Here is a 21,135-nt window from a genome sequence, read left to right on the forward strand (position 1 = left end):
GTCCCAGGTAGAAGAATACCTCGGCTTAGGGGGACGGGACAGGCGCGCGCCCTTCAACAGGCGGCACACAAGAGGATGCTGCCCGACCGGGCGACCCCCAACTCCCTGGTGGGAAGAAGAAATGGCAGACCGATACACATTGATGGTCCGGAAAGCCCGGCCCTGCTCAAACAAGGACGTCAAGAAATTCAGGACGGCTGAAACAGGTGCTGATACGGGATCCAAGTCCCTTCCCACGCACCAACCAGCCCAAGACTTCCAGGCGGAACGGTATGCACGTCTAGTACCAGGGGCCCAAGCGTTGGCCAGTAGGCGTCTAGTCGAGCCCGGAAGACCCTGGAGTTCACCGGAGATCCCGAGATCCTCCAGGCCATTAGAGATAGAGAGCCCTCCGTCAGAAGTGGGTGAAGCTGATCGAGGGGCCCCAGTACCAGGTCCGGAAGGGCTGGCAACAACCTGGGGACATCCACCGTCAGCTCTAGGAGCTGAGGGAACCACGCCTGAGATCTCCACAGCGGGGTCACCAACACCAGTTCGGCCGACTGGCGCCTGACCTGAAGGAGCACCCTGGGAATGAGAGCGAAGGGGGGAAAAGCGTATAGGAACTCGCTGGACCAGTCCTGGAGAAACGCATCCACGGCCTCTGCCGCGGGATCCGGTCTCCAGCTGAAGAAACGCGGGAGCTGGGCATTGAGCCGAGACGCAAAAAGGTCGACTGACGGGGAACCCCAGAGAGAACAGATACCTCAGAAGACCTCCACGTTGAGCTTCCAATCGCTGGAGTCCGCCCAATGACGCGAGCTCCAATCCGCCTCGGTGTTGTGGAGGCCCGGAAGGTAGTCTGCCTGGACCACCAGATTCTTGGAGAAACAATAGTTCCAAAAATCTTTCGCCAATCGCGCCAGCAGAGCGGAACGAGTGCCGCCCAGATGATTGACGTACCGCACGGCGGACACGTTGTCCATACGGAGGCGAATGCAAACATTCACCTTGTCGCACGTGAAACTCCGGATCGCAAAGGACCCTGCCAGCAACTCCAGGGCATTGATATGGAGGCTGGATTCCTCCAGGGACCAAAGACCCCCGTGGACACCCCCTCGCAGTGGGCGCCCCAACCGAGAAGGCTGGCATCGGAATCCACCGTGAACTCCGGACGAGAACCGAAAATGGCCCTGCCGTTCCAGGCCGACAGGTTGTGGATCCACCAGGAGAGCTCGTCCCGAGTCTCGACATCCAACGAGATGACATCCGCATAAGAGGCACCCCCCCCGAAGATGGGCGATTTTCAAGCGCTGAAGAGCCCGATAGTGAAGGGGTGCGGGAAAAACCGCCTGTATGGATGCCGCAAGGAGACCAATTATGCGGGCCAACTGTCGCAGGGAAACCTGTGGGCGCCGCAGAGTTCGTTGCAACTCCTTGCGAATGGCGCGCACCTTCTGTAAAGGGAGGCTGAGAGATTCGGCCTCCGAATCTACCAGGAAACCCAGGAACTCCATGCGTCTGGACGGTAACAGGCAAGACTTCTCCCAATTGATCAGGAAACCCAACCGAGACAGGAGATCTGTCGCCAAACGAAGGTGGGACAGGAGCAGGTCCCTGCTCCGGGCCATTAGCAGGATGTCGTCCAAATAGACAATGAGACGGACACCCCTGGCCCGAAGCCAGGCCACAACCGGCCGCAGGAGTTTGGTAAAACCCCAAGGGGCGGAGGAGAGACCAAAGGGCAGACAAGTAAAGCGCCAGGTCTCCCCGTTCCAGAGAAACCTGAGCAGGTCCCGGGAGAGAGGCGCGACTGGGACCGTAAGGTACGCATCCTGGAGGTCCAGTTTGACCATCCAATCCCCCGGCAGAAGAAGATCCCTCAGGAGGTGGATACCCTCCAATTTGAAATGTCTGTAGCGCACCAGGGTGTTCAGGGCTCGGAGGTTGATAACCGGACGCATCTGACCTCCCTTTTTCTCGACTAGAAAAATATTGCTTATCACTCCCGGGGAGGAGGCGAGCGCAGGTTCCACGGCTCCTTTCCTGTAAAGGGTAGAGAGCTCCTCCTGGACCAAGGCGCGGTCCGTCGCGACTAGACTTAGCGGGTGGGAGCGCGGGATGCGGTCCGGTGAGGAGACCAATTCTATCTGGAAACCCAGAACCGTTGACAGGACCCAGCTGTCCGATGTAATGGCCTGCCAAGCAGGGAAAAAATGATGGAGTCTGCCCCCTACAGGTGGGTTGAAAGAAACAGGAGGAAGTGCAAACTTACCATACGGCCGTCTTGATCCGGGAGTGCCTTGGAAGCTTCTGGAGCGCCAAGGTCTTCCACGGGAAGGGAAGAACGGGGTTGGCTGGCGCGAATCCTGGTAGGAGGTACCCTGGTAACCCGTTGGCTGGGAGAAGGAGCCTCGGCCCCCAGTACGGGCCTGATAGGATGAACGGCCGGACAGGCGGCCCCTGACACTGCCCTGGAAGAGACCCGTCCCTGGAACACCTTCCTCATAGAGGACTGCGCCTTGTCCAAGGCCGTGAAGGCACCTACGTAACGCCCCAGGTCCTTTATAAAAGAGTCCCCGAACAAGAGGCCCTGGGCGTCTTTGCCTGGTTCAGTAAGGGCGAGGTTCGCCAATTTAGGCTCAATTTTAAAGAGTATGGCCTTGCGCCTTTCTATGGAGAGCGAGGTATTGACGCTACCCGCAATACATATCGCCCGCTGCACCCAACCTCGGAGATCTTCCGGGTCCACCTGCCTATTCTCGGCCCGAGCGGACTCCGCCAAGTCGAACAACTTAGCCAGGGGCCCAAAGATATCAAGTAGCTTGTCTTGGCAAGCTTTCAATGCCGACTCCAGACCTTTTCGCGGGTGCCAACCAAGTTTCGCAAGAAATTGCGTCATCTTGGGGTCAACTGTGGGGGTGTCACACACCTTATTAGGGATGATAGGCCTGGGACACTCAGCCTTAAGTTTATTCCGCGCCGCTTTGCTAAGCGGGCGACGGACCCAATTTTCAAGGTAACTGGAAACCTGCTCAGCGGGGAGCCATTCCGCCGACCTGGGATGGTGTAATGCGTCAGGATCAAAAAAGTGGGTCCCCATAAGGGTCTAGAAGCGCACCATCCTGAGCAACCGGAAGGGTGCATGATGCGCCAGAAGGTCGTGCGGCCAGGGGCGAGGGATCCGACGGACCCGGGCCCTCCGTGTCTGTAGCGTCCCCAGATTCAAACACGTACTCATCCTCAGCCTCCCCTCTAGACCCGATTTCTGAGTCGGAGTCGCTCTCAAATTGCGCTCTGGCGCATTTCCACTGCCGCGCCCGTTCCGCCTGGCGTGGTAAGGCTCTTTTGCGTGTCAATGGCACGCTATCCTGTGGGTGAACAGAGTCACCAGTCAAAGGGGTTCTGGAGGCCTGAGTATCTAGATGGGCTTCGCCCATGGAGGTGGATGGGGAGGGATCAGGGTTTGTCACATGCTGTGCGACTGGTGCATCACCGGATTGATTCCGGAGCGCCTGTGACAAGGTGTGCGAAATGGTGGCCGACATGGAGTCCATAGCAGAGGCAATGGCCTCTGCCACTGCCTTTTGGAGCAAGGATGCGGCATCAGGGGCCGGATCCACCTGATGGGGAGATGCGGCAGGCACAGGAGGGGGCATGATCGGAGCCGGTGGAGGGGCAGAGTCCCCAGGAGAGGGGGGGTTAATCGCTGGGCAGAACATAATGAAAGGTTCTAATATGGTGAGAAAAAACCTTTAGCAGCCGGATCCGAGGCTCCCAGGGTACCGCAGGTCGCAGGCGACTAGCTAAAATGGCCGCCGAAGTCAAGCGAGAGGACGGGGCAAAGATTTGCGCGCGAATTCTCGCGATACTTCCGGCGCAAGCGCCGGAGCGTCGGCGAGACCAAGATGGGGCAGGGAGACGGCCGCAGAGGGAGCCGATAAAGACAGGGGCCACAGGTAATGAAAGAAAAGATCCCCCCTGGCGAAACAACGCACAGGGGGACGAGACCAAGAAAAAAGGCAAGGTTTAAAACGCAATACCTGTGAAAAACATATACATATAACAATCCAACACAACACACATATAGCAGATACTCATCTTCCTGTGAGCAGCAAGAAAGAGGAGGACTGTGGGTTGGAGCTGACTCTTATACCGGCTAGTCCGGGGGAGTGGCTGGTTGCCTAGGTTACAGGGGCACTTTTTTCTCTTCCTGTGTTTTGCTGCTATAATTTTAGTAAAGAAAGAGAAAAGCAATACGAAGCCTCCGTGTCTGTTCTAAAATTTATGAATATCTGTGAATAAGTGTGACCCATGCTACATGATACAGTCGCCTTAGTTCTCGTCATGTAGTGGCACAGTCTACAGGTTAATACCGCAACTTTCTGAACCTACCATTCTAGACTAAGTATTCCTTTTTGACCTGTTTGGACTAAAGTAGAGACTGGAAAGTACCAAACTACCCACTGTTGTTGGCCTCCTGGCTACAAATTTAATCCCAGGAGACAAAATGTATTATAAGATGTGATCACTGTACAGTTTGAAAAGAATTCTCATCGCTACAACAGCACTTTGCATATCATAAATTTCCTGGCTGGGATATTTCTGACTACATGCCTAGGATGACAGCTGGTGGCATGTAGATCATCCTCAGGATAGGTCACCAATATCTGATTAGTCTGATTAGTGGATTTCTGGAAAACCCCTTTAAACTCTGTACCAATGATGTCTACCTGTTCATAAGTGCACAGTTCATACATCATTGTACATCTCAATGTAATCCTTTGAACTCCACCTGTAGCTTGATGGTTTACTTAAAATCAATCAGTTGTGCAACTAAAACTCTCAATTCAGCTAGACATTATTGAGTAACTGTGGCAATCTTGTGGACATTTCTTATTTGTGCAGAAGTAGACGTGCTTTGGTCGTTGGATAGTCATAAAATCCATACAAACCCACGGCTTTCATTCTCTGTGTTTCTTTATGTTATGTTATTGACAATTGTCTCCATCTTTTGTGAGTTGAAAATATGAATTTCAGTTTGACATTTAATTTTAACAAAGGATGTTCTTTTGTTTGAATGATAAATTCAGATGCCATGTTTTCACTTACACCATGTAAAATTGTGTATTTTTCAATTACCAGGTTGCGTTAGTTCATGCTGGGGTAACTTCATTAATTGCCCATATACGCATTGGTAACATGCAAGTTGCTCTTGAAGCGAAAACACTGGTGCTGCCTATAGTAGGTATGATGTTCTTTGATATACTTTACTCTGTGCAATAGCTTGGAACAGGATGCTCCTGATGCTTTAACTCTAGAAGTAGAACAATTACTTAGCTGCCGACACTTGGAAAACAGTCCCACAAAAATTGGGATATACAGTAGCTTCAGAATATGCTACACAGATTCTAATAACACTGTCACAGATGGTGTAACAGAAAACAAGAAGTTACAAACAAGGATCCGACTGGCTTGATCCGAAACTAAGGAACAAAAGGGTGCCCCCTATTTAAGCCCTGAAACTCTCCCTGTCTTCTCAGCCCATGCAAAGATCTCTATGGTAGATAATTGCATGCCCTCGTGCCTGGACTGTATGACACCTGAACACCCTATAATAGTGAGGGGACACGACCGCCGGCTCCCTACACTTAATACGGAGGGAGTCAGGGTCACCTAGGATCAAGCAAACAGGAAAACACAAATCAATGAACAGACTTATCTGTAGAAGGATCAGTTGTAGCATCCAGCATGTACACACTCCAGGAAGTTGTATAAACCGCAAAGTGATGCAGTATGGGAAGGGAATTAAAGGGATGCAATCAGTGCAACTACATGACAGCTGAGAGAGGCTAACGAGATGACAAAACGAAAGCAAAACAAAAGAACCTTAAGCAGGAGGTTCTGAAGAACGTCTGTCAGAGCTTCTCAGATGTCTGGTGGTGACAAACACCTTTCATCAGTGGGGTCACCAACCACTAAAAGTTCAATTATAAACCAATAAACTATAATCTATTATTCACAATTAAAGGGGTTGTCTCACTTCAGCAAATGCCATTTATCATATAGAGAAAGTTAATACAAGGCACTTACTAATGTATTGTTATTGTCCATATTGCTTCCTTTGCTGACTGGATTCATTTTTCCATCACATTATTCACTGCTTGTTTCCATGGATTACAACCACCCTGCAATCCAGTAACGGTGGCCGTGCTTGCACACTCTAGGAAAAAATATGTGCACTCCCCTGATCCTGGCCACCCAAGAGGCCACTACCTTTTTCTTATAGTGTCCAAGCATGACCACCGCTGCTGGATTGCAGGGTGGTCATAACTTCTGGTTACAAGCCGTGTATAATGCGATGGGAAAATCAATGAAGCCAACAGAGCAGGCAATATGGACTATCACAATACATTAGTTAGTGACTTGCATTAACTTTCTCTTCATGATAAAAGCCATTTCCTGAAGCGAGACAACTCCTTTAACATGCGGCCCTAAACTAGATTTTGCTAACAGAGAGGACAGATTTGCAGAATCCATTTGTCACATTTTATATTGGAGAAGGTACAGTGCTTTTGTTTTAGTACAGTTTGCGACTTTAGATTTGATATAGATGCCTAATCTTAACTACAGTATGCCCACTTAACTAATGTGACATGCCAACAGTCAAACCTTTTACGGTAAATAATTAATATATCAAGCGCATAATATAATGGCATTATTTCTACAGAAAATGCCAAAAGAGTGGAGTTTTATACATGTGGGCCACTATATCTCTTAGATGTAAATTGAGGGATTAAATAAAATGTAAAACTGGTTAGAGGAACTGGTTTATCAGTCACTGGTTTGTCTAGGGTCATTCTAAATGTACAATCAATGTTCCAGACAAAAAAAAATACCTAAGAGCCATTGGCTCCTGAACTGAAAAATTTAGGAGCCAAATTAAAGTTTTAGTCACCAAATTTAAAATATATATAATTATAATTATAAAAAGACTTGGAGGAGTAGGTGAGACAAACTGGTTACAGTAGTGAGCCAGCTATAGTTACAGCATACTGCCTTCCAGCACTACAAAACATATAGAAGAATACAGCACCACATACCCCTTACATCCGGTGTCATCTCCTATGATGTAGACATTCTCTTTCCTCGTCTCCTACTTTTGACCCAGACCGCCAAGATAAATTCTTTCAGCCGTGTCTCTGCAGAGTTTGTTACACAGACATGTTAGATTTCTCAATTTTTCTACTCCCCACCTTTTCAACACAAACTCCCTATCCTAGTATCCCAACAATGTCACCCTGCTGCCACTCCCAATACTGTGTCCACCATTCTTACCAATGGCCCAAAATACTATACTGCTGCATAAATAGTAACCCCAGTATAATTAATGTCCCTAGAGTTCCTCCAGCGGTTAAAATGCCCCCTAGAGTGTCCCCAGTAAAAATAATGTCTGCTAAAATGCCCTAGTAATAATAATGAAACCCTACACTGTGCACCCAGTAATAAAGCCTGTATAGTGTCCCCAAAAATAATGTCCCCTAATATGCCCCTGTAATAGAAATGCCCCAATAGTGCCTACAGTATTATCCCCTATTTTACCCCCCAGAAAAAATAACATTATGGTGCCCCCAGTATTTTGAATGTCCCCTATAGATCCCCCAGTAATAATGCCCCTTTACAAATTGTGCTATAGTGCCCCAGTATTAAAATGCCCCAAAGTGCCTCCAGTAATGCCCTATATAGTGCCCTCATATAAAAAAAACGCCCGGTAATGCCCCCTATAGTGCCTCAATATTTAAAGTACCCAGCTCCACCATTAATGTCCCTTATACTGTTCGCAGTATAAAAAAATTCCCCTAGTGCCTCCAAGAATGCTGCCAGTTATGTCCCCCACAGTTCCCCTCTAGTAGTAATGTCCCCCACAGTGTCCCTCCATTAGCAATGCCCCCTAGAGAGCCCCCCAATAGAAATGTCCCCACAGTTACCCAATAGTAATGTCCCCCAGTGCCCCCCCAATAGCCATGTACCCCCAATAGCAGTGTCTTTCACTGTGCCCTTCCAGTAGTAATCATTTCCCCCATAGTGCCCCTCCAATAGTAATGTCCCCACAGTGTTCCTCATAGTCCTCTTCCTCCACTTAATGTCCCCCTAAATGTTACCTCAGTATTATGTCCCCCAGTGCCCCCAGCAGTGCTCTACTATCGGCCCGGCTAGTAATGTCCCACAAGTAGGCACTGGAAAAAAAAGCCAAACGCTAAAGTTGCAATGATGTCATCACGCCCGCCTGCGCTGAGATTTACTACTACAGAGTCCTCAGGCCTACTAGGCCTGAAGCCTCAGGGCTGTGAGGATGATTGTTGGAGGGGTAGGGAACAATTAGCTCTAGTCGCAAATGGCAAAAAAACTAAAAAGTTTTATTGCCATTTGCAAAACCTATGTCGCATTGACGACCATTTTCGTCACTATCTGGAGCATTGACAGTGCCTTAAAAAAATATTCATAGCCCTTGAACTTTTCCACATTTTATCACATTACACCCACAAACATAAAGGGATTTTATGCGATAGATCAACAGAAAGTAGCAAGTATGTGTGAAGTGAAAAGAAAATGAGACATGGTTTTCAAATTTCTTAATAAATAAAAATCTGGAAAGTGTGGCGTGCATTTGTATTCAACCCCCCTGAGTTAATACTTTGTAGGACCACCTTTCGCTGCAATTACAGCTGCAGGTCTTTTAAGGTACAGTACAGACCAAAAGTTTGGACACACCTTCTCATTTAAAGAGTTTTCTTTATTTTCATGACTATGAAAATTGTAGATTCACACTGAAGGCATCAAAACTATAAATTAACACATGTGGAATTATATACTTATCAAAAAAGTGTGAAGCGACTGAAAATATGTCATATTCTAGGTTTTTCAAAGTAGCCACCTTTTGCTTTGATTACTGCTTTGCACACTCTTGGCATTCTCTTGATGAGCTTCAAGAGGTAGTCACCTGAAATGGTTTTCACTTCACAGGTGTGCCCTGTCAGGTTTAATAAGTGGGATTTCTTGCCTTATAGATGGGGTTGGGACCATCAGTGGCGTTGAGGAGAAGTCAGGTGAATGCACAGCTGATAGTCCTACTGAATAGACTGTTAGAATTTGCATTATGACAAGAAAAAAGCAGCTAAGTAAAGAAAAACGAGTGGTCATCATTACTTTAAGAAATGAAGGTCAGTCAGTCCGAAAAATTGGGAAAACTTTGAAAGTGTCCCCAAGTGCAGTCACAAAAACCATCAAGCGCTACAAAGAAACTGGCTCACATGCAGACCGCCCCAGGAAAGGAAGACCAAGAGTCACCTCTGCTGCGGAGGATAAGTTCATCCGAGGCACCAGCCTCAGAAATCGCAGGTTAACAGCAGCTCAGATTAGAGACCAGGTCAATGCCACACAGAGTTCTAGCAGCAGACACATCTCTAGAACAACTGTTAAGAGGAAACTGTGTGAATCAGGCCTTCATGGTAGAATATCTGCTAGGAAACCACTGCTAAGGACAGGAAACAAGCGGAAGAGACTTGTTTGGGCTAAAGAACACAAGGAATGTACATTAGACCAGTGGAAATCTGTGCTTTGGTCTGATGAGTCCAAATTTGAGATATTTGGTTCCAACCACCGTGTCTTTGTGCGAAGCAGAAAAGGTGAACGTATGGACTCTACATGCCTGGTTCCCACCGTGAAGCATGGAGGAGGAGGTGTGATGGTGTGGGGGTGCTTTGCTGGTGACACTGTTGGGGATTTATTCAAAATTAAAGGCATACTGAACCAGCATGGCTACCACAGCATCTTGCAGCGGCATGCTATTCCATCCGGTTTGCGTTTAGTTGGACCATCATTTATTTTTCAACAGGACAATGACCCCAAACACATCTCCAGGCTGTGTAAGGGCTATTTGACCATGAAGGAGAGGGATGGGGTGCTGCGCCAGATGACCTAGCGTCCACAGTCACCGGACCTGAACCCAATCGAGATGGTTTGGGGTGAGCTGGACCGCAGAGTGAAGGCAAAGGGGCCAACAAATGCTAAGCATCTCTGGGAACTCCTTCAAGACTGTTGGAAGACCATTTCAGGTGACTACCTCTTGAAGCTCATCAAGAGAATGCCAAGAGTGTGCAAAGCAGCAATCAAAGCAAAGGGTGGCTACTTTGAAGAACCTAGAATATGACATATTTTCAGTTGTTTCACACTTTTTTGTTATGTATATAATTCCACATGTGTTTATTCATAGTTTTGATGCCTTCAGTGTGAATCTACACACTACAATCTACACAAATAAAGAAAACTCTTTGAATGAGAAGGTGTGTCCAAACTTTTGGTCTGTACTGTATATCTTTGCACATCTAGAGGCTGAAATTTTTGCCCGCTCTTCTTTGCGAAATAGCTCAAGCTTAGTCAGATCAGATGGAGAGCATCAGTGAATAGCAACCTTTAAGTCTTGTCACAGATTCTCAATGGGATTTAGGTCTGGACTTTAACTGGGCCATTCTAACACATGAATATGCTTTGATCTAAACCATTCGTTTGTAGCTCTGGCTGTATGTATTGGGTCATCCTGCTGAAAGTTGAACCTCTACTCTAGTCAGTGGCGTTGCGAGGGGGGTGCGGGGGGTGCGGGCCGCACCGGGTGACACCAGTCTGATGGGGTGTCACCCGCCGGCCGCCGGAGTTCTCCTAACTAACTTCCATAGAGGCAGGAAGGGGGCGGGGGGGGCTCTCTCCCTCCCCCTGTGCTGCTGCCTCCGCCAATGAGAAGAGGGATGGGAGGAGGAGGGGAGGGGCTGTGGCCACTGCGCCACCAATGAAGAAAACTGACCTGTAATACAAATACAGGAGGCGGGTGCCGGAATCAAATAGCCGGCACCCGACCTCTATGACAGTGAGCGGCACCTGAGGGGTTAACTGCCACTGATCGCAGCCCCCTATCATAGAGGTCGGGTGCCGGCTATTTCATTCCGGCACCCGCCTCCTGTATTTGTATTAACATTGAGTGCCCCCCCCCCCCCCCAGTATAATAAACATTTTGTACACCCCCCCCCCCCTCCCCCCCAGTATAATAAACATTGGTGGCGCAGTGGGAAGTGCCAATGAGGGTTAAAAAAATAAATAAAAAATGAACTCACCTCCTCCAATTGATCCCGTAGCTGCCGGTCTCCTGTTCTATCTTCAGGACCTGTGGTGACATCACTGAGCTAATCACATGGTCCATTACCATGGTGATGGATCATATGATGTACCATGTGATGACCACAGTGATGTCACCACAGGTCCTTTCACAGGTCCTGAAGATAGAACAGGAGACCGGCAGCTATGCGATCAATTGGAGGAGGTGAGTTAATTTTTATTTATTTTTTTAACCCTCATTGGCACTTCCCACTGCGCCACCAATGTTTATTATACTGGGAGGGTGCCGCACTCAATGTATATTATACTGGGGGGGGGCGCTCTCAATGTATATTATACTGGGGGGGTGGCCGCACTCAATGTTTATTATACTGGGGGGGGGCGCTCTCAATGTATATTATACTGGGGGGGTGGCCGCACTCAATGTTTATTATACTGGGGGGGGGCGCTCTCAATGTATATTATACTGGGGGGGTGGCCGCACTCAATGTTTATTATACTGTGGGGGGGGGGCGCTCTCAATGTATATTATACTGGGGGGGGCGCTCTCAATGTTTGATATACTGGGGGGGCGCTCTCAATGTATATTATACTGGGGGGGCGCTCTCAATGTTTGATATACTGGGGGGGGCGCTCTCAATGTTTATTATACTGGGGGGGCGCTCTCGATGTTTATTATACTGGGGGGGTCGCTCTCAATGTTTATTATACTGGGGGGGCGCTCTCAATGTTTATTATACTGGGGGGGCGCTCTCGATGTTTATTATACTGGGGGGGTGCTCTCAATGTTTATTATACTGGGGGGGCGCTCTCAATGTTTATTATACTGGGGGGGTGCTCTCAATGTTTATTATACTGGGGGGGCACTCAATGTTTATTATACTGGGGGGGGCGCACTCAATGTTTATTATACTGGGGGGGCGCTCTCAATGTTTATTATACTGGGGGGGTGGCCGCACTCAATGTTTATTATACTGTGGGGGGGGGGCGCTCTCAATGTATATTATACTGGGGGGGGCGCTCTCAATGTTTGATATACTGGGGGGGCGCTCTCAATGTATATTATACTGGGGGGGCGCTCTCAATGTTTGATATACTGGGGGGGTGCTCTCAATGTTTATTATACTGGGGGGGCGCTCTCAATGTTTATTATACTGGGGGGCGCACTCAATGTTTATTATACTGGGGGGTGCTCTCAATGTTTATTATACTGGGGGGGCGCTCTCAATGTTTATTATACTGGGGGGCGCACTCAATGTTTATTATACTGGGGGGGTGCTCTCAATGTTTATTATACTGGGGGGGCGCACTCAATGTTTATTATACTGGGGGGGCGCTCTCAATGTTTATTATATTGACCTTCTACTTAGCATTCTGTATTAAAGAATGCTATTATTTTCCCTTATAACCATGTTCTAAGGGAAAATAACACAGTGAATAGACTTTCATCTTAGCAACCAAGCGTGAAAATCGCACCGCATCCGCACTTGCTTGCGGATACAATGCGATTTTCACGCAGCCCCATTAACTTCTATGGGGTCTGCGTTGCATGAAAACGCACAACATAAAGCATGTTGCGATTTTCATGCAGCGCACAAGTGATGCGTGAAAATCACCGCTCATCTGCACAGCCCCATAGAAGTGAATGGGTCCGGATTCAGTGCGGGTGCAATGCGTTCACCTCACTCATTGCACCCGCGCAGAAATCTCACCCATGTGAAAGGGGCCTAAGGGTGAATAGGACAAGGGTTCCAGCCCCTAAGGGGGCTAATAGTAAGTGAAAATAAAACACAAACACTAAGGCTACTTTCACACTTGCGGCAGTGTGATCCGGCGGGCAGTTCCGTTGTCAGAACTGCGTGCCAGATCCGCCGATCTTGATGTGACTGAAAGCATTTATGAGATGCATCCGGATGCGGATCCATCTCACAAATGCATTGCAAGAATGAATCCATGTCTCCGCTTGTCATGCAGACAGACGGATCCGTCTTGTATCTTTTTACACATTTTTACCGGCATGAGCAGACCGGAAGGACAGATCCTGCATTCCGGTATTTTGAATGCCGGATCTGGCACTAATACGTTCCTATGGGAAAAAATGCCAGATCCGGCATTCAGGCAAGTCTTCAGTTTTTTTCGCCGGAGATAAAACCGTAGCATGCTGCGGTTTTATCTTTTGCCTGATCAGTCAAAATGACTGAACTGAAGACATCCTGATGCATCCTGGACGGATTACTCTCCAGTCAGAATGCATGGGGATATGACGGATCAGTTCTTTTCCGGTATTGAGCCCCTGTGACGGAACTCTATGCCGGAAAAGAAAAACACTAGTGTGAAAGTACCCTAAAATATTAAGTTTAAATCCCCCCTTTCCCAATTTTACATATAAAAAATATATACAATAAACATATTACATAGCGCTGCGTCCGAAAAGTCCAAACTATTAAATTATTAAAAAATATCTCCTATGCGGTGAGCAATCGCCATTTTTTAGTCACCTTGTCACCCCAAAAAATAGGATAGGACTGTTCTATTATGGGACGAACGTTTCATAAAATGCGAAATGCACGTGGCTTTTTTGCTTGGTATCGAGTATCGCAATACTTTTTTATGGTGATGAAAGCGAATCAAAATTTTGGTATTGAAACAACCCTACGCCGATCTGATCGGCGTAGCGTTGTCACGATACCAAAATTTTCATTCGGTTTTGATTTGGCGACTAAAAATGTAATTTGGCTCCTAAATTTTTCAGTTCAGGAGCCAATGGCTACTAGGTATTTTTTATAGTCTGGAGCCCTGCTATCAGAGGCTGGCGCAGGCGGCGCGATGACGTCATCGCGCCGCCTAAGCCCTGAGCCGTACACAGCGCGGGACACAGGCCAGAAGAGGCCTGCATCGCATCGCTGCCAAAGAGGTAAGTGTTTTTTTCCTTTTTTTTTTTTTTTTTTTCTGTACAATACTGATGGCTAGTGGCACATGTTAGGAGAGGCCCTATGGCTAGTGGCACATGATAGGGGGGGCCGCCTATGGCTACTGGCACATGATAGGTGGGCCTATGGCTACTGGCACATGATAGGGGGGCCCTATGGCTACTGGCACATGATAGGGGGCCCTATGGCTACTGGCACATGATAGAGGGGCCCTATGGCTACTGGCACATGATAGGGGGGCCCTATGGCTACTGGCACATGATAGGGGGCCCTATGGCTACTGGCACATGATAGAGGGGCCCTATGGCTACTGGCACATGATAGGGGGGGCGCCTATGGCTACTGGCACATGTTGATGGGGGGCTTAGGCTACTGGCACATGATTAAGGGGCATCTATGACGGCACATTTCACTGGCACATTATTGGGGGACATCTATGGGGGCACTTCTTACTGGCACATTATTGGTGGCACTATAGGGGCATCTACTGAGGCCACAAAGAACGGTTATTTTATATGGGGGCTCTGTATAGGGGCATTTTATACTGGGACACATTGTGTTGGGTACTATGGGGAAGGGGGGAGAGGACTACTACGGGGCACTGAGAAGGGGTATTTTATGCTTACAAATTATGGGGGACACTGAGGGCATCTACTGGCGCACTATATATCGGGCATTTTATACTGGTACATTATGGGGGCACTAGGGGGGAGAGGAGCACTATGGGGGCATTTACTGGGGTCACTATATAGGGGTATTTTATACTGGCACATTATGGGGGCACTATGGGGACATTAGCTCAACTGGGGACATTACAGGGGGGTATTTTTTGCACTGACACATTATAAGGAGAATTATTTCTACTGGGGGGGGGGGCATTATGGTGGGTGTTATTACTCCCCCATGGTATGACCCCCTAGTAGCAGCACCAGCCTCTCCCTGCTCTGCTATCCCTCTGCCCCTTCTCCAAATACTTATGAAATCTTTCTCATTAGGATAAAACACATCATCAGCTCCGCCGAGCCCCCGGCCAAAGTGTGGAAGTGGCGTCCGAGATCCCCAAGGGCCAAGCCAAGTAATTGTAAGTTTTCATATGAAATATGTTTGTTATATACATATAGCCTACACTGTCAGGTGTCACCCAGGGGGGGTGACACCATTTTCTACCGCACCGGGTGACACCAGCCCTAGCAACGCCACTGACTCTAGTCAAGTTTTTTGCAGCCTCTAACAGGTTTTCCTCCAGGATTGACCTTTATTTAGCTCCATCCATCTTCCTATCAACTCCAAACAGCTTCCCTGTCCCTGCTGAAGAAAAGCATCCCCACAGCATGATGCTGCCGCCACCATGTTTCACGGTGGGGGTGGAGTGTTCAGGGTGATGTGCAGTGTTAGTTTTGTACCACACACAGAGTTTTGCATTCAGGACAAAAAGTTCAATTTTGGTCTCATCTGACCATCTGACCTTCTCTAATTAGTGCTCTTCATGCCTGGGCTGTCAGTTTAGGAGGGAGGCCATGTCTTGGTAGGTTAGCAGTTGTGCCATGCGCCTTCCATTTTCGGATAATGGATTGAACAGTGCTCTGTGAGATGTTCAGAGCTTGGGATATATTTTTATAAAATAACCCTGCTTTACACTTATCCTCAACTTTATCCCTGACTTGTCTAGTGTGTTCCTTGGTTTTCATGATGCTGTTTGATCACTAATGTTCTGTAACAAACCTCTGAGGCCTTTACAGAACAACTGCAGCTATACTGAGAATAGATTACACACAAGTGGATTCTATATACTAATTAGGTGACTTCTTATTTATTTTATTTAGGGGTATCAGAGTACAGGGGGCTAAATACAAATGCATGGCTCACTTTTCAGATGTTCATTTAAAAAAAAAATTTGAAAACCATGTATCATTTTATTTTCACTTCACACATACTTACTACTTTGTGTTGGTCGATTACATAAAATTCCAATAAAATACATTTAAGTTTGTGGGTGTAACATGAAAAAAATGTGGAAACGTTCAATGAGTATAAATGCTTTTTCGAGGCACAGTATCAGTTTAAACCCATTCAGTCATGATCTGTGTATTTTTTTCTCCTGCAGTGTGTGGCAATAGTATATGTGAAGAAGAAGAGGCATGTGCTACATGTCCCGTAGACTGTGGGGAATGCAGTCTCCCATCGGACATTCGAATGGCAATAGCAATTCCTGTGGCAATTATTGTAGCAGGCTTCATTTTATCTGCTGTGGTAAATATCTAGATTCTGTTGTCTACAATTTTAATAAGCTAGTAATTATACTTTTTAAACAAGAGTGGCTATAAAGTATGTATGTCCACAGGTGGCGGATATGCATGGCAAATTGCAGGCAGAAAATCTGCAGCTACTGTACCAGCAGAAAGTTTTTACAAAATCTCATACACAAACTGTGAAAACAATCCACTGGGGAAATTGATCAGCAGTGCGGAATTCAAGGGGCTGTGCAGTCAGGACATATTGATTACCTATCTTTAGAGCGGAACTCTTGCACCAGAGCCCATCAGCCTTGAGCTACGCTCCTGGTCATCACTATTAGATCAGTGGTGGTCCGACATCCAGAACCCCCACAATCAGCCTTTACCTGCAGACAGAATTGCCACTGAGAATGCAGCAGGAAGTACATCTCTTTTCAAAGTGTAGTGGCCATGCCAGGTTACTGCACCTCTGCTGCCTTTTACTTCAATAGGAGCTGAACTGCAATAACCTGGCATGGCCACTATGCTGGGCTATGCCTCCTACTCCATCCTCAGTGGCAATGGTAAAAACTGATCGGTAGGGATGCTGGTTGTTGGCCTCCCATCGATCTGATATTGATGACCTATCCTGAGTATAGATCATACACGTAAATATCATTAGACCGGAATACCGTTTTAATTTGACTGAGTACTGTATAATGCTTACTTTTCCTGCAGTGGCTCTGCAGGGAAATTATTTTTTGAATAGCTTATTATCAAGGGATCTTTGTAACAAAAAGGGATTTCGAAGGTTTGACCCTTTAAAGCAACTAATTCATCACCATTTATTATGTAGCCATTGCAATGTGTCAAACTCAACTAGATTCTAAAATATTGCATGTTAGCTGGTATCTACTGTATGCAGTCTAGTTCATTGTTTTATGTGTGTGCAAAGATTAGCAATTCACTTTTGCTTGAAGGTTAGTATTTTTTATTTTATTTATTTCTTATTCCTATTTATAGGGATTTCAGTACCAACGGCAAAGGATGTTTTGGGATGAAAGTTGGATCATCAAGTACAGTGATATAAAACAAGGTACGTGAGCAGTGAGCTGTAAGGCTTATTATAATACTGTCGGTCGTCTAAAATGAATTTATAGGTTTTGCTTGAAATAGCACACATTTATACATGTATTTTGGAAATAAAATTATGCACAAATGTCAGGAGCTGTCATAATAGTCATTAGGCTTGAGCGAATCAAATAGATCCAAAGTCAATTTGTTAAAAAAGGGAGATAAGGATAGTACTAGTGGCTCACCAACTGTCCGGATGGGCAGGTGCACGCACCTCAGCATCCCCCGTGCTGTGAGAGGAATTTAGGATGAATGTATGAATGGGTTGTATGGTTCAATCTCCCTTTTCTCATCCTCCTCCTCCTCCTCCATCATATCAACATGTTTACATGTCTTAAAAGGTCAGCTCGGCAGCAGACCCTCACTCCTAATGTTTTAGAGGGTCGCCAGCAGGCCCTCACCCATAATGTATTAGATGGTCAGCTCAGCAGCAGACCCTCACTCCTAATTTTTTAGATGGTCAGCTCAGCGGCAGGCCCTCGCCCCTAATGTTTTAGATGGTCAGCTCAGCAGCAGACTCTCCCCCCTAATGTTTTAGGTCAGATCAGAAGCAGAACCTCACCACTAATGTTTTAGAAGGTCAGATCAGCAACAGACCCTTACCCCTAATTTTTTAGATGGTCAGCTCAGCAGCATACCCTCACCTCTAATTTTTTAGATGGTCAGATTAGCAGTAGGCCCTCGCCCCTAATGTTTTAGATGGTCATCTCAGCAGCAGACCCTGACCCTTAATGTTTTAGAAGGTCAGATCAGCAGCAGACCCTCACACATAATGTTTTAGATGGTCAGATCAGCAGCAGACCCTCACCCCTAATTTTTTAGATGGTCAGAACAGCAGCAGGCCCTCACCCCTAATGTTTTAAATGGTCAGCTGAGCAGCAGACCCTTATCCCTAATTTTTTAGAAGGTCAGATCAGCAGCAGACCCTCACCCCTAATGTTTTAGATGATCAGATCAGCAGCAGACCATCACCCCTAATTTTTTAGATGGTCAGATCAGCAGCAGACCCTCACCCCAAATGTTTAGATGGTCAGAGCAGCAGCAGGCCCTCGCCCTAATGTTTTAGAGGGTCTTCAGCAGGCCCTTGCTCCTAATGTTTTTGAGGGTCACCAGCAGGCCATCAATCATAATTTTTCAAGGGTGTATATGATGACCTCCTTTATGTGTAATAAACGGTGTATTAGAGTGCCGGTTCCTTTTTTTGGCAGCCCTTTCACTTAGTGCATAGGCTTTATGAGTGTAGGAGTCCCACTACCTGAACAATTTTACCACAATGTGAATGAGGCCCTCCTTTATGTGATATACAGGTTGTATCGGAGTGCCTCTTCCTTGTAATTTTTGGCAGCGCTTGCACTTTATATACAAGTAAATATACAGGAAAGAATGTTTCCTAACAATTTTTCTTCTAAAATCGATTTTATCTTTGGTTTGGTGCATATTATTGTCAGTCTGTAAAAGTGGCGTAGTACTCGGACAACATCGTTCCCAGCAGCGACCTGAGATTCATCCTCCTCATGCTGTTCCCGAACCATTCCGGTGGTGTTTCCATCAATTTCTGACCTTTTCCTATGAACCAGGCACCCTCCCCTCTTCAGAGCAGGGGGAGCCTGGTTTAATGCTCTGGTTCTCCCATTGACTTCCATTGTGCTCGGGGGCTCTGCCAAGCACCCGAGCATCCCAAAGTGTTCTACTCGAGCACCCGAGCAGTTTGGTGCTCGATCAACACTAGAGAACTCCTCTTTTACAACATGTGATGGAGAACCTACAGTATCAGAGATCTGTACATGGTCTTGTATTCATTTGGAGGTACACAGAGGTACATGTGCATCTCTATTACGGCTCTATAAAACAGAAGTTGTACATTTTATAAATTATGTTAATTAGATAAAAGGGGTTATCTCATGAGTAATGTAAAAAATTAAATAAGATGTCATAAAGTACATGACAGCCTCGTTCTAACTAACTTAGAACCAGCCCTGTACCTCACATGGATCCAAAGATCTGGCTGGCAGCTGAAGGGGCGTGCACTTTCTCAGGGGTATGTCCATTCTATTGTAGCTGTTGGCAGTTGAAGAATGGATCTAAGCATGTGCCTCCATCTCAGTGAGCTGGACAAAGAATTTAGAAAAAAGGGCAAACTGCAGATGACACTATAAAGATAGATTTCAGTTAATAACTCAGTGGCTATAGTAGATTTTTAACCCTTAGGATACCATAGGTTTTTAGTTTTCATTTTTCTTCCCTATCTTTCTTTAGCCATGACTTTTTAATTTTTCTATTCATATATCCATATGAGGGCTTATTTTTTGCGGGACAAGTTGTACTTTCTAATGCCATCATTTAATATGGCATACAATGTAGTGGGAAGCGGGAAAAACATTCCGAATGGGGTGGAATTGGAAAAATAAAATTGTTCCTATGTTTTTCTTCATTTTCTGGGTCAGTACAGTAACAATGATACCACATATGTATAGGTTTTTTATGTTTAAATAGTGTAAAAATAAATTAAAACTTTGAAAAAAATATTTTTTTACATCACCATATTCTTTTTTATGTTATATCTACTGAGCTGCGTGGGGTTAATTTTTTTAGGCACGATATGTAGTTTTTATTGATACCATTTTGGAGTGTGTAGCTTTTTGATCACATTTTATTACATTTTTTGGGGGTAAGAGAAGCGATGAAATAATGGCGAATTTGCCATTTTGACCCTTTTTTCATTGGGGAAATATTTTTATATTCTAATTGTATGGGTGTTTTCGGACGCGGTGATGCCCATGATGTTTATATTTTTTGTTATTTATGTTTTTTTATTTTTTTCTACAGAAAGGTGGGTGAATTAATATTTTTTACCAGTTTTTTTTTTTACTTTATTAAATGGTTTTGCAGCTTGTGTTTGAGGCTCTGTATTTTTTTATTTTTTATTCTGTACCATCATGTTAATTATATATCCATATTGGTACAAGAATTGCTCATTTGTCATGTTGGCCTGTCATCTGCTGGCCAAAATAAGAATTGCAGCTTCAATACCCTGGGTCTCTTCAGAGAGACCCGGCATATTAAAACCAATTACCGGCATCCTCATTGGCCGCAGACGATGCCAGTAAGAAGCCCGAAAGTGTGAGCTTCCGGGTTTTTCACCCTTTTGATGCCATGATCACACTTGAAAAGGGCTTTATTGACCGTGATCGGCATTTAAACAGCGGGGAACCGCCGACCATGGTGCCCGCTGCACGTGCGAATGGGTGCCATGTTTGGCCATTGCTCCAGCACTGTACATGTACAGCGCTGGTAGCAAAGGGGTTAATTACATGCAATTACAAAACTATTCAGATCAAGGTGCTGGCTTGGAAAAAGTTGAATATTTTTCTTGTTGCAACCCCTTTAAGCAATAGTATATTAATCTGATCAGTGCAATGTACTGTACATCAGGAATCTGTTGTTGCTCAGAGTAGAGATAATGCAGCAGCCTTTGCTATTGGCCCAGAATAGTCTAGAATAGAACATCTGCTTGAAGAGCTCTTTCAAATGCATTTTATTTAAATTAAATTGAAACCGTTCTGGTAACTAGATATCTTTACAGCAGTCATTCACAGATACATTTTTAACTTTATGGCCTTTTCCATTGCTTAGAACCAACTGACTCTACCCAGTTCTACCGTTATTCCATTTTTCCACTAGGCCATAATTGCAGATAGTACCTAGTACTTTTT

General features: G+C 46.0%; 1 protein-coding gene across 1 annotated transcript in view; it reads left to right on the plus strand.

Moving 5' to 3' along the window:
* The window catches only part of LOC122927542 (atrial natriuretic peptide receptor 2-like), a 165,986-nt gene that overhangs the window by 18,623 nt on the left and 126,228 nt on the right, over nt 1–21,135 (plus strand). Inside the window, exons 5-8 of the mRNA XM_044279476.1 lie at nt 5,125–5,227; nt 16,180–16,325; nt 17,312–17,384; nt 20,249–20,252. Of these exons, the coding sequence (XP_044135411.1) occupies nt 5,125–5,227; nt 16,180–16,325; nt 17,312–17,384; nt 20,249–20,252 (326 nt within the window). The remainder of the gene's footprint in view (nt 1–5,124; nt 5,228–16,179; nt 16,326–17,311; nt 17,385–20,248; nt 20,253–21,135) is intronic.

This window comes from Bufo gargarizans, chromosome 1, assembly GCF_014858855.1.
Source record: "Bufo gargarizans isolate SCDJY-AF-19 chromosome 1, ASM1485885v1, whole genome shotgun sequence".
Classification (NCBI taxonomy): Eukaryota; Metazoa; Chordata; class Amphibia; order Anura; family Bufonidae; genus Bufo; species Bufo gargarizans.